The following is a 14638-nucleotide window of genomic DNA, read 5'->3' as shown; positions in this document are numbered from 1 at the left end:
AAGAGTGGAGCCCGAGTGACAGGGAGGCATCCCTGTAAACTCTCTAATCAGGATTTTCCCAACAGGGCTGGAGAGATGGCTCAGCAGTTAAGAGCACTGACTGCTCTTCCAGAGGTCCTGAGTTCAAATCCCAGCAGCCACATGGTGGCTCGCAACCATCTGTAACGGGATCTGATGCCCTCCTCTGGTGTGTCTGAAGACAGCTACAGAATTCTCCCAATGAGTTCATTTCTCTCTCTCTCTCTCTCTCTCTCATTTCCTGTAATTCAATAAGCTAAAGATATTTTGTATTCCAGCAAAAAAATAATACTTAATGCGTGGCGGTATAAACATCCAGGAGTACATAGTACCAGGTGGCGATGGCTCATGATAATATCACGTGGGAGTAATGCCTGAGGGTGGTGGCTGAGGAATGGTGTCATCTAGTGGTAACGTCTAATCCTTGGTGACTTATTTATTGATTATTTCATGTGTGTGGTATTTCATCTGAATGTATGTTTGCGTGAAGGTGTTGCATTCCCTAGAACTGAAGTCACAGACGGTTTTGAGCTACCATGTGGGTACTGAGAATTGAACCGCAGATCATCTGGAAGAACAAACAGCCAGTGCTCTTAACTGCTTTGAGCTGTCGAGTGAGTGTGGCAGCCTTTGTTTCCGTGGAGACTGGCACACTGCAGTAGAATATCCAGGGCTGGTGAGATGGCTCAGTGGTTGGAGCACTGGTTGCTGTTCCACAGGACCTGGGTTCTGCTCCCAGCACTCACACAGAGGCTCACAACCATCTGTAACTCCGAATCTCGGGATCTGATGCCTCAATAGGTGTCAGGCTTGCACCGATATCCTAGTTCACACGCCTTTCCCTTTAACCTACAGGAATATCTCTCTGGAGAAATGCTTTCATTCACCAGCTATTCAGATGCATTGGAATGATCTTTGTAATAAGAATATGCAACTCATAAAAATCCCTCAGACACAGCTTAGATTGCTATTCTCCATTTCACTGTATGTCTTCTTGTGATTCTTGTCCTAACCTAAAGAATTGATTTTATTAAGGGAATCTGAACATTCAATAACATCTGGCACCAAATCTTAAACCAACAAGTCTTCTTTTAAAATTGTATTAACACACAAAACAATTTGACATGAATATCATTGTGGGATTTCTGTACTCGATCTCTTTGAGGTTCTCAACGTGATAATACCTAGACTCACCTGGGCAACGGGTCTGGGGTGTCCCTGGAAGGGGATTATATATAGAGTACATTGATGGAGGTAGAAAGACTCATCCACTGTGGGCGGCACCATTCCCCTGGCTGGGTTCCTGAACTGTGTTATGGAGGAAGGGAGCTAAGCATTCATTACTCTCTGTTTTCTGGGTGTTGGTTGCTATATGGCTGCTGGCTTCAGGATCCAGCTGCCATGACTTTCCATGAGGGCAAAGGAAATCCTTTCTCCCTTCAGGTTTTTGTCCCTGTATCTGGAAAGGACACCAAGACTGCCCCTTTACTCTAATTTTTACCTTTTGCTTTCATAGTCCAAAGAGCACCAGAAGATTAGGATATACTTACTCTCTTAGTGATCCTATCCTGAATGAGACCCAATACCATGACGAGTATACCTGGAAATTACGTCCTAAAGAAAACGCGCTCAAGCTTGGAACTACAAGAGGAGTAAGGAACCAAAGAGCTCATCTCGATCATGTAAGATAATAGCTACTCATCTGCTGGATGTAACACTCTCTTAAGCCTGTAAGAACCTTGCAGAGTTTGCCCATCTGTCTGCAGTGCTCAGAGGCATGTTCCTGCTTGGACTGCCTCCTCTTTACGGTCTCACGCACCCCTATTTCTAGTTCCCAGAGTTTAGAGATCTTAAAAAAAGCTGAGATGATATTAGGGTGATATAAAATTACCTCCTACGGTGCACACAAGTCAGCAATGTTTAGTACTTGTCTGTTATTCTGCTCCCACCACCTCCCATTTTGAATTTTCTTCATCCTAGAAGGAGACCCCGCCCATTAGAGTTGTTCTTATTCTCTGTTCTCTTACCCTCACACCCACCAATCTGCTTTTAAAAAAGATTTATTTTATGTGTGTGAGTGATTTGCCTTCACTGGGTGCACCATGATCATCCCTGGTTACCAATGGTTGTGAGCTTCCGTGTAGGTGTTGGGATCTAAACCCCGGTCCTCTGCAAGAGCGGCCAGTGCTCTGACCACTGAGCCACCTCTCCAGCCCCTCCCCCACCCACTTTTGATCTTTATGGTTTACCCATCGTGGATTTTTGTTTGTTTTGTTTTTTGTTTTTTTAAGGATTTATTTATTTATTATGCACACTGTAGCTGTCTTCAGACACACCAGAAGAGGGCATCAGATCCCATTACAAATGGTTGTGAACCACCATGTAGTTGCTGGGATTTGAACTCAGAACCTCTGGAAGAGCAGTCAGTGCTCTTAACCTCTGAGCCACCTCTTCAGCCCCATCGTGGATGTTTTATATGAGAGATCATGTAGTGTGATGTTTGTGTCTGGTTTCTTCCAGTTTGTATGACTTTCTGGGTTCCTCGTGTTATACAGCATCAGGACTTTTCACAGTTAAGTGACACTACACAGTGTGCCACAGTTTTCCCACCCATTTATCTATCCAGTGGTCTCCCTTTGGGCTGGTCCTACATTTTGGTTACTGTGCATAGTGCTGCTATGAACGGGCGTGCACAAGCGCCTGAGGCTCCGATCATGCTTTAGACACTCAAACCTCCTCCTTTTATCGTTGTTGCTTCTCTTTAGAATTCCCTCTCCTACCCAAGGGGAGTTCAGCCCAGAGAGCTACCTCCAAAGGCCTTCCCCAGTGGATGGAGGCGACAGGTCCTCCTGCTGTGTCTTCCTGGCACTGTCCTGTTGTAAAGGGTTTCATTTACACAGCTGCCGTCTGGGTTGGAGCCATCAGGGGGCGTCCGGCAGATGATGAGGTGGTAGAGTGGATGCCAGTGATGACTAAGAGGGAAGAAGGGAAGACAATATTCACCTTTCTGACCTGTATGTGTGGTGCTGATGCCGCAGCCTGGGCAGGAACCTGTGGAGGACTCTGTGGTGGGGAAAGGCATAGGAGGGGATGGGGAGACGAATGAATTGGAAGTCTGTTTGCAGGAGATGAATCAGGGGATCTAGCCAAGAATCAGAAGAACATACACCAGGCAACACTTAATTTGTCTTCTCATGGCTCCCATTGGCTCAGCCACTAAGAGTACTTGATGCTCTTGAAGAGGCCCAGGCTCAGTTCCCAGAACTCACGTAGCGGCTCACGACCATTCATAATTCCTGTTCTAGGAAACTGGATGCTTTCTTCTGACCTCTGAAGCACCAGATGTGTACATACATACATACACACAGACACATACATGCAAACATGCATGCATACATACATACACATATACATACACACATATATGCATGCATGCATACAAACATACATATTCACAGGCACATACATACAAACATACATGCATAATACATATATATGCATAAATATGCATGCATACAAACATACATACACATTGTACACACATAAACATGCATATATACATACATGCACATGCATGCATACATGCATACACACATATGTACACACATGCATACACAGAGACACATACATATAAACATGCATGCATACATACATACACACAGATACATACATATAAATATACATGCATACATACATACACGCATACATGCATGCATACATACACTTGTACACAGGAGATGAAAATAAGTAAGTCTTTTTTTATAGCAGGATTTCTTCATGTATCCCTCGCTGTCCTAAAACTTGTTCTATAGACCAGGCTGACCTCAGAGATCTGCCTGTCTGTGTCTCCCAAATGCTGGGATTAAAGATGAGTGTTGTCGCACCCTAGCCTCGATAAATACATCTTAAAAAATTAAAAGCAATGCAAAATAATTTGTTATATTTACTGTAAGTGTATATATACACATACAGATTTGAAATTTCCCTTTATCTGAAGTATTACTAATGACTTTAAATGATTTTTATATTTTATGTGTATAGATATTTTGCCCATATCTGGTGCACATGGAGGCCAGAAGAGCATGTTAGACCCGGAAACTGGAGTCACAGGTGTTTCTGAGTTGCCATGGGGGTGATGGGAACCAAAGCGGTGTCCTCTGGAGGAGTGGCGAGCGTTTTAAATGCTGAGCCATCTCTCCAGCTCCCAATTAAGGACTCTTGCTGAGCCTCTCCTGAGCCCAGCACTCGGGAATGTTCTCAGCCAACAGGAGCTAGCGCATCAGGTGTGTGTGTGTGTGTGTGTGTGTGTGTGTGTGTGTGTGTGCACTCCCAGCCAGTGCAAGCTCATGTGTCAAACAGTCATTTGTGTTCTCGGCCAGTGGTATTAGCACCAGACTGTGGACACTGTTAATCACTGAGTCTCAACGGCTGCTACCCTTACACAGAGGGAAGCAACATACACCATGTGGCTCACTCTGCCTTGTGCAAACACCACTGATAGTCTATTCGAATGTCTCTGCCTCTAGTCTGTATTCTGGGGGCAGACACTTGCTAAACAGCAGGACGAGAACGCAATCAACAACATCCGGACAGAGAACCTGTCCACACACAGAAGCAAGCGCGCGCGCGCGCGCACACGCACACACACACACACACACACACACACACACACACACACACACGATGTCACAATTGTTCTCTGCAGCAGATAAATCCCAAAGGGACAGAGGGGTACTGCCAAGCACAGGCCCACAACCATCGTGTCGAATTTTGAGGTACTTCCGAGGAGCACTTGACTAGCTAGAGGGCGAGGGGAAAGCTTGTAACAGCGGGGCCGTCCTGCCGCGCTCCATGATAGGCAGACGCCGCATGCATTCTTGACTCCGAGCAGTGGGCCTGAGTGGGTTCCTACTAAATCTTTGCTTACATTGGCAGGAATTCTTTCCGTGGGAACTCCCTCAAGGGACAGAGCCCCCTTCCATGGAAGGGGTAGAGAAAGCAATAGCCAATCTGTTTGTCTCCCGGACCAAGGCAGACTTTGTGGACCTGACTCAAGGTAAACATTCCTCCTTCCCCTGGGTGTGTGCCTGGGTTCCCGGCAGCTGTGGTAAGCGGCTCGGAGATAGCCTTTCTCTTACAGGAACTCCCAAGTGTGGGACAAGAAATTCTACCAACAAAACCAGTCCATTATAGAAAGGTATGTGCTGTAGGGAGTGTAGATGGCTGGAACCCTGTTCAGTGGTAGTGTTTGCCTAGAAAGTGGAAGGTCCTGGGATTGAACCCTTAGCACTATAAAGCGAACAAGCAAATACATAAATGTATGTTGCTATGAACAAATCTATTCCGATGGAATGCAGAGGCCAGAAAAGACTTCCATTAGCCAGGAATGGTGGTAAATACCACATCTTTGGACATGAATGCAAGAGGACTCAGGCATGTACAACGTGACATATGTAACAAGACTGTAGAGGTTTGCTACACATTACAATGCTAAATAGGGACCCCAAGGGCTGGCTGCCCCCAGGGATGAGGAGATCCTCACATATACCAAGTGATGCTATGTAACCTCGCTCCTTAATTTAAAACTATTGGTTGAAATAAAGAAGCTAACAGCCTATAGCTGGGCAGAAGAGAGAGAGGTGGAGTTTCAGTTCCTGAGCTTGGGGTCTAAGGTACGACCATGAAGAGAGTCAGAGAGAAGGTAGAGAGAGGAGAAGACACCATGGGGTAAGGGATTGTGAGAACTGACCACGAGGGCTGGCTAGTCAGAGTAGGAGTGACCCAGGCAGAGTATGGCAAAGTCACATCTCAGGGATGTAGTCAGGGAAATGGGTATAATGGCATAGAGGGTAGATATCTGCCCAGCCCCAGTGCTGGTTAAGGATCATTATAAATACAACAGTTCTGCGTTGTCTATCTGGGAACTGAATGATTAAGGCAGGGTAGGAAGCCCCATGTGAGGTTAATTACTACTGCGACCGACTGTCTCAAAACTCAAAGCGAGGACAAAGCAAAGAGAAGGGCAATGGGGAGGGGAAAGAGAAGGGTCGGGGGTGGGGGTCGAGGCAATCAGGGAAGGGAGGAGAGGAAGAGGAAGGAGGGGATAACTGGGAACAGGAGGAGGGGAAGGAGCGGGGAGGGAAAAGAAAACCAGACCCCCTTTCCAGTGCCAGTGGGTGGTGAGGAGTTATCCAGGCAGAGCTGTGTCCAGAGATGCAGCTGGCTGGCAGCTCATTTAAATGAGTGATGGGGGCTCGTGCTTTGAAGAGATCACTTGTAGAACCAGAAGGTGAACTAAGCACAGCACCACTGGGATTCCAAGAGCAGGGCTGGGAGAAGGGTCGAGATCTCCCTGGCTGGTGTGCAGACTTTCGGGAGTCTCCTTCTTTTCCCAGTCCAGTGTCTCGCCCTCACCTTCTCGAGACCAGGGTACACAGCCTCCTTTGACTGAGTTTTGCAGAGAATAACCGTGAGTTAAGAAAAGTCTCAGGACTGGGCAAGCATTTTGAGTCGCTCCATCAATGTGTGATGTTTTTATCTGAGTTTGTTACAAGGAAGCGATTTTTATATTACTTTTTTTTTTAAAGGAAGGCCTATGTTTTCTACTGTAGCAGGTTACTGCTACGTGAGCATTGTTGCCTGTGACTATCCTCACAGCTCAAGGCTTGGTCCTCAGTGGGTGGAGGTATTTTAAGAAGTAATTGAAACTTAGGAGGTAGGGGCCTGGCCAGAGGAGGTAGGATCAACAGGCATGGGTCTTTGAAGGGTAGATCTTATCGGGACCCACCCCTCTCTGTTTCCTGGTTTCTGGGGGGTGAGGATCTTGGTTCCACCATGCCCTCTCTGCTATTATTCTCTGCCTTACCAAGGCCCAGCAACAACGGAACCAGCTGACGATAAGCCAAAACCTCAGAAATGATAATTCAAAATAAATCCCCTCTCCTGCAAACTGTTGTCAGGAATAGGCTCACAGTTATGACAGCTGACAAGTCCAGTGAGCAATTTGTAAACAACGGTTTTGCTCATGGGACCGGAGGCTCATGGGTCCTAGATACAAGGACATCTGCCCAGGGCCTTGGAGACCTTAGAGGACAGAGGCTGGAGATGTTGGGTCTCCCCAAGGCTGGTATTACAGGCTGTTATGAGTCACCTGACTGGGTGTTAGGAGCCAACTCGGTTCCTCTGTAAAGAGGAGTGAGAACTTTTAACATAGAGCATTTTCCCAAGCCCCTCTTATCATGGGTTCTTGTCTTTTGGCGTTTTGTTTGTTTGTTTGTTTTGATCTGTGATATGTAGTGTAAGACCCCTCTTCAGAGACCATGTTCACTCATGGCCAGCAGAGGGCTTGGTGGCCAGGTGGAGTTTTGGACACACTTGCTGAATGACAGAGTGTATGGAAAACGCTATTTCAGAGTTAGACGCTTGTGAGATCAAAGGACAATGTTATCTGCACATAAACATCAGGGCCACAGAAAGGCATTGGGTCTCAGTGTTCTTTAGGGAAGGTGTGAGTTTCTAGTCTGCTCAGTGTAAGCCAATCGCCATTGCCCTATGTATGGGCAAAGACTTTCCTAAATCTCGGATTTCATCCATTCCTTGCCTTTTTATAGCTCTCTCTTGGTTCAGGATACCAGTGTCTTTCCTCGGATGGCCTCTTACCCGGCTCTCTTCCTTGGTGGGTCAAAGGGGTTCTATTAATGCGCAAGTTAATGTCAGCCCTATCTTAAAACCCCTTGGGGACACCTGTTGCCCTCAGGATGAGAGCTAAATGCCTCTGCTCTGGTGATTTGTGTCATGTGATCCTTACCTCCTCTCCACTGTTCTCCTCATGGCCTCTACACTCGTGGAGAGACTACTCAGCTTCTTGTCCCATAAATGGTCCAGGCCCCTGCTCCCTCCTCCTGTCTATACTTCCCATAGTCTTCCTTCCTCCTCAGGGCTTCTCTTTTGATCTGCCATCCAAGGCTAGGCATTGGCTTCATTTCCATCCTGGAAGGTTCTCAGATTCTCAACTCAGTGGCCAGTGTGGGGGTGTGTGTGTGCGCATGTGCATGTGCATGCACGTTTGTGTGTGCCCTCATATGTGTGTGCATGTGCATGCACACGTGTGAGTATGTGCTCACATGTGTGCATGTGTGTGCGTATGTGTGTTAGTGTGCATGCATGTGTGCACATGTTTGTGTATTTGTGTGCATATGTGTGTACATGTATGTGCACAAATGTGTGTGCATGTGTGTGTATGCTAGTGTGCATGCATGTGTGCGCACGTGTGTGTGTGTGCACGTGTGCTTGTGTATTTGTGTGCATGTGTGTGTGCATGTGTGCACAAATGTGTGTGTGTGTGCGCACGCCCATGCGTAAGTGCATATGCTCCTGTTTGAGTGTTTCCATCATAACAATGTGTAAGGATCTACTGCATCCTGCTGTTCTATCCTGTGTTCCTTTAAGAGTTTACGCTTCTGAGGACTAGAGACGGTGTCTTGGTTTTGAGTGCTGACTCACTGGCGAGTTAAAGCCAATGAAAAGAAGCACTGAAAAGCAGCTGTTGGCACATTCAGACTTGGCAAACTTGGTTTTGGCAGATTGCATGTTGGGGCTTAGAGAACTTGGCTGGCTGTTTGCATGTTGGGGCTCATCAGTGGTGCTAATGATTTTGCGTGGCCATCTATATTTCCGTGCCTTTCTGCAGAGCCTTGCTTAGTTTTGATTTTTTTTTTCTTTTTTTTTTTCCGGAGCTGGGGACCGAACCCAGGGCCTTCCGCTTCCTAGGCAAGCGCTCTACCACTGAGCTAAATCCCCAACCCCCTAGTTTTGATTTTGAGACAAGGTCTTACTATGTAACCCCTGGCTAGCTAGCCTATAGCTAGCTCACTGTGTAGACCAGGCTGCCCTCACACATGGCCAAGAATCTTTTTTTTTTCATCACAGTTCCACTGGGGCTCGAATGTAGGACCTTCAGCACGTAAAACGGACGTAAATCACTGCTATACCACAGGACACAAAGAATGGAAGGCTCCAGAAATTTGTGCTCCTCTTAATGGGAGCCAGCATCTTACTGGGGTCGGGGTTGGTATAACTGACTGGTAATAGTATCCTAATTAACAATGGAAAATAAACCTGAGAGGCTTACCACTGCGCTTTAAAGAAGATGAGAATTTCTGGCTAAGTGAGGTTTGCTTTTCATCCATAACCTCCCATCATAGAAAAGCCGGAAGGAGCCAAAGAACGTGAACCCAGAGGATATTTACATACATATGGCTGAGGGAAAACTGACCCTCCTCTGTAAAGGGGCCCACCTTACAGAGGATTTTAGTGGGAAAACTCTGAAGAAATAATGACGCGTTATTGTCCACCGATGACAGCGACGCACCTCACCCCTCTCTCAGCGAAGGGGCACACTTTGACCAGCTCATTGCCGGTAGTAGGATGATCACAGCCACTCCAGGCTGCCCAGTTAAAATGAATTGTGATCCGTATCGGGTAATGAATATTTATACCTAGTCACACTGTGAAAAGGTAACCACTGCCTACTCGGCATTCCGATTTAACTGGGAATCTTGCTTCGTAGGACAATTTCAGCCACCCCCTAAGTCTCTCCCTCTGGTTTGCTTGCAAAGAGTGAGGCCGACCCCGGCAGGGTCACCAGTGGTTTCTGTTCCCAGCGCATGTTCGTAAGGACTCACCTCAGAGATACAAATATCTAGCCATTCCAGAACTACGTGTGGCCAGAGTTGAGCATCGACTCCCAGGTCTGAGAGTGGAGAGTACTCTCTTGCTTGGGGCACTCTGCCCTGACTATACGTCCAAACCAAGGAGAGTCCGTTGTCATGGTGCGCACTGTAAGCTACCAGCCAAAGCGCGACTCGATGACAAGCCACTCAAACACGACTCACCATAGTAACTGTTGCCTTCCTTTCTCATCCCAGCTACGAAGCCCATGAAAAAATTTCCCAGGTCCCAGGACCAGAAATCTCTCCTGCCCCAGTCTCTGGAAACTGAGTTTCGACAAAATTACCAAATTCCAGCTAAGATTCCAGAATTGCACGACTTTAGTTTCAAATACGGATGCTACTCGAGCCTGCCTGCGGCTTCCCAGGGTCTAGGTAAGTGACCTTTGGATATCACAGCTGCATAGGGATCCACTCAGAAGCTAACGCTAGGGCACCGACTTTTGAAAAGAAAGCGTTTTACTGTTTACTGACAAGGAAGCGACCTGGGTCTGTCTCTAACACCCATCACTCAGAGACTAAAGTGTAAGGGTGGGGGGTGAGGGAACTAGAACCTGGGGGTCTTTTTTTAAAAATGTATATGGGTGTTTTGTGTGTGTGTGTGTGTGTGTGTGTGTGTGTGTATGTGTGTGTCACGTATGCCCGAGGAGACTGAAGAGGACCTTGGCTCCTCTGGGACTAGATCCAGATGGTTATGAGGTAACCGTGTTGGTGCTGAAAACTGAACGTGTGACCCCTGCAAGAGCAGCCGGTGTTCTTAACCACTGAGCCATCTCTCCAGCCCCTGTACCTAGGACTTTGGGTCTGCCCTGGTGCCCAGCGGGCAGAACCAGTGGTGAATTGTACCTACACTGTGGTTGGAAGTTTCTGACGTCTTTGCTACTCTGGTTCACCCTGCCTGGCTCCTGATGCAGGCCTCTGAGTACTGCTTCTCCATCTTCTGGTTCCCACCCTTGGGCGTGAGCCCTGAAATTAAAGGTTGCACAGCAGTTGTTTTTGTTTGTTTGGTTTTTTTTGTTTGTTTGTTTGTTTGTTTTGTTTGTCGAGAAGCAGCCATTGCTGCTGTCTACGGCTTGACATCACCAGTCAATTGGCACAGAAGCCCCTGGCAGACAGTTTTGATAATAGCCATGCAGAATGCTCATACTGCTGTAGCTGCAACCTCAGGGCGAGCGAATCCCAGACGGCCGCCAGCTTACACCTTACAGAGATGGCGCTGTGGGGGCAATGACGGAGTCAGGAGATGCCCTGGAATGACAGATTAGATGGGAATCGCGTCAGACTTGTCAACCGCACAGCTTCAGGTTTAGCTCTCTATCTCAGTGATCCTGATTCCCCATCGCTTTTGGTAGGAATGTTTTTAAAATTTCTGACACCAGGCAACCTCTAAGCCACCTGTTAAGGAAATAACTCGATGGGCTGATGAGATGGCTTAGCTGGTAAAGGTGCTTGCAGCCCAGCCCGATGGCCTAAGTTCAATACCCCTAGGTCTGCTAGATGGAAGGAGAAGACGGACATCCAGTCCGGAGCCTTGGCTCTTGTGTGAATTTCAAGATGGTGGTCTATCGTTTCGGAGGGCTGACTCCGTCCTTGATTATCATGTAGGGCAATGCTCTACACTCCAAGGTGGTGACCTCATTGTTGGATAATCCAACAGAGTTCTTACAGCTGGGAGAATTTTTTCAAAGCTTATACCCACCGATTCTGTTTCTTAAAGGAAGTTAATGGGTAAAAATCTTCTATCCCATGGGAACCCCTGGTGATGCCTCCTAAGTGTTCTTTCTCAGTTAAAGCGGTTTCCAGACTCTGGTTGCTCTCCACCTGGGGGAAACATTGAGGCCTCTTCCCCAACCCCGTTCCTTACATCTGACTCCTTAAAAGGAACCGGGGACAGTATTTAAGGTGTTAGTGTTTCACAAAAGTTGAACCACTTAATTTAAAAAAAAAATCATCTTTTTAAAACATCATGTCTTCCTTGTTTAAAAATTATAGATCCGCAAATCCCAGCCTCCACACCACCCAAGCCATAATTCATACCCAACATGAGTGGTTGCGGTTGCCTGCTTCCGGGACTGCTTCTAGCCGGAATGAACAGCACGTGCTTGCTAAGTGCCATCCTAAGGCTTCCTAGGTCACTCGCAGGAAAGGGGTCTCTTCCTGTGCTCCTCCGAGGATGCAGAGGGGCGTGCAGAACAGAAACGGAACATTTACAATGACCATTTATTATTAAGCAATTGGTAAACCTTACATACGGTGTGTAAGAGCTTAAAACACGAAGAGCTGGTTTTCTGAAAATGGCGACCACACTGAAGCCTTTGGGCCATGTCTCCCATACCTGAGCCCTTCCAACCCCCAGCATTTTGGCACGGCCCCTTGTCGTTGGTAGGATGACTAGGTAGCTTCCGGTAAGGGCGCTGAGTAGGCGGGGCTCCACTGAGTAGGCGGGGCTCGGGTGTGAGGGTTGTGCTTGAACAGACGTTCCGGGCTTACTGACAACCTATGTTGCCTACCGTGTGTCACTACAGTGCCTTCTGTGCTACACAGTTATATTCGGAACCAGGAACGCACAAAGAAGCAGACCACGTACGAGAGTGACTACGGGAAAGCCTGCCTGGACTTCCTGACGATCCTAGACTCATTCTCCCCGAGTCAAATCCACAAGTACCTGGAAAGTGTTTCCTACAAAGGTAAGGGGGCTCAAGTCACCACTTCATACACTCATTAGGATAGGGAAAGTCTTTCTTTCTATGCTGTTCCTATTGCTAACGAGCTGTTTGCAACAGCTGGAATCAAATAGAAAAACAAAAAACAAACAAAACCCCAAAAGACAGAAACCACTTTGAAAAAAACAATCCCATAATGCCATGCGAATTTCAATGTGTTGAAATTTACTTTCCTCGAAGGCCCACCAGAGACTCCATTTCTGTTTGTTCACACAAGTGTGAGGTGTCTAGTCTCGCCTGGTCGGTGGTTGAGCTGTGTGTGCTGGGATGACTCCCCGTCTCTCAAGCAAAAGTTGGCTTTTGTACTGTTGAGTTTTGTTGACGCTTTATTTCCTGTCTGGGTGTATGCTTTTTAAGTGTCAGGCTGTTCACACACACACACACATGAATCCCTATAGTTCACACCCACTGCACACCAGGTAGAGTGTGACTTGATCATCAGGAGCAGCTCTGGGACGACTCGTCACCCGAGAAAGTCAGCAAGAGGACAAAGGATCCTGAGGAGGGAAAGCCGTCTTTCCCAGAGCTGCCTGTCAGCAGCCTGTGTGTGTGTGTGTGTGTGTGTGTGTGTGTGTGTGTGTGTGTGTGCACGCACATGTGCGTTCACAACCCAGTGTGTCAGCATCCACCCAATGTGAATTTCTGTGCACCTTGAAGCTTCAAGAAGAAAGTAAGAAAGACATAGGAAGAGGGTCTGATATAAATTCCCTAAGATGTCTCCTGCACACAACTTTGTGCACACGGCGCTGTGTGAGCAGCAGCGATGTCCTTTTCTGTGCCTGGCTTGTGCTGCAGGTGGCTCCCCGAGTTGCTCAGCCACTCTCCGGCTGCACCCATCTACCTTACCCTTCTCTGTGTCCCATCAAGCCCCAATCACCGCTCCTCATCTGTCCCAGCCTCCCCTGCCACAGAGCTCTAAAACTAATTCTACCCCCACCCCACCACTGCGATCTCCTGCTCCAAACAAGACTGAAGCCCACTGTATGCTGGCACGTGAGTGCCCAACTTTTCACTTGCCTTCTTGCTTTGCCTCATCTTGAATCAGAAGCCTGGTGTTGGGCTGGTTCGGCTGACTGGCAAGGCTCCTTGAGAGCCTCCCATCTCTGCTTCCCAGGGCTGGGATCATTTAGAGGCCCTTGAAATCATGCCTGGCTTTTTCATATGGGCAAGGGGGATTCAAACTCACATTCTTATGTTTGCAAAGTATGTGTTTACTGAGCCATTGCTTTAGCCCTTTATACTTCATTAAGGACGGAAAACAGCTACACACACACACACACACACACACACACGCACATGCATGCACACACATGCACACATGAACACACATGCTCAAAAACACATAGGCACATGCACACACACACATACAAACACATACATACACACACACATGCACACATGAACATACATGCTCAAAAACACATAGGCACACGCACACACACATACACATACAAACACACACATACACACATGCACATGCATGCACACACATGCACACATGAACACACATGCTCAAAAACACAGGCATACACATACAAACACGCATACACACACATGCACATGAACACACACTCATGCTCACAAACACATAGGTACACATGCACACACACACTCAAGAGCACACACGTGCGTACATGTCCCAAGAAGGAGAAACAAGTGTCTGGATGTTGGAGTCAGGGCCAAGCAGCTGCTTTGCCTCCTATGGAAGCCAAAGTGTGTTTCCTCCTGGGATCCTCGTCCTTTTCAACAGATGCCTCAGGGCCAGGCTCTCTCTTCAGGAAGAACCAAGAGGCTGCCAGAAGCCTGCAGCTCGCAAGTCCCTGAAGACACAAGCAGAAGCCAGAAAGAAGCCCACCAGCAAAGCCAGGCTGCCTTGCGAGCGCAGGGCTCATTTTACCTTTAGGAGCCACATCCCTTGGCCCCACAGTCGGAGTAATTTTGCTCCCTGCAGAAGCGGTTGGCGTCTGCCTAGGGACCAAGGACTGGTCATACCAGATGCAGCCATCAGACTGGACACAATCTGATTTCCTACACTCTGTACGTGAGCAATCTTGGCCTTGCTCCCCGAGACCAAAAGTCAGGGACTCCTCAGCTAACTGTTGTTAACTTGACATCTGTTCTCCTCAGGGAAGATGAACTTTCCAGTCAGTGAGATTTTTCCAGCCAGTC

At 47.6% G+C, this 14638-nt stretch overlaps 1 protein-coding gene across 1 annotated transcript in view; it reads left to right on the top strand.

Annotated features, from left to right (window-relative positions):
* Tex26 (testis expressed 26) overlaps positions 1-14638 on the top strand; it is a 38909-nt gene that overhangs the window by 19168 nt on the left and 5103 nt on the right. The window contains exons 3-6 of the mRNA XM_032887099.1: positions 1535-1700; positions 4954-5074; positions 9945-10121; positions 12272-12433. Coding sequence (XP_032742990.1) covers positions 1535-1700; positions 4954-5074; positions 9945-10121; positions 12272-12433 — 626 coding nt within the window. The remainder of the gene's footprint in view (positions 1-1534; positions 1701-4953; positions 5075-9944; positions 10122-12271; positions 12434-14638) is intronic.

This window comes from Rattus rattus, chromosome 16, assembly GCF_011064425.1.
Source record: "Rattus rattus isolate New Zealand chromosome 16, Rrattus_CSIRO_v1, whole genome shotgun sequence".
In the NCBI taxonomy this organism is placed as follows: Eukaryota; Metazoa; Chordata; class Mammalia; order Rodentia; family Muridae; genus Rattus; species Rattus rattus.
Note: the sequence above shows the minus strand (reverse complement) of the source record. Positions and strands in the feature narration are given on the sequence as shown.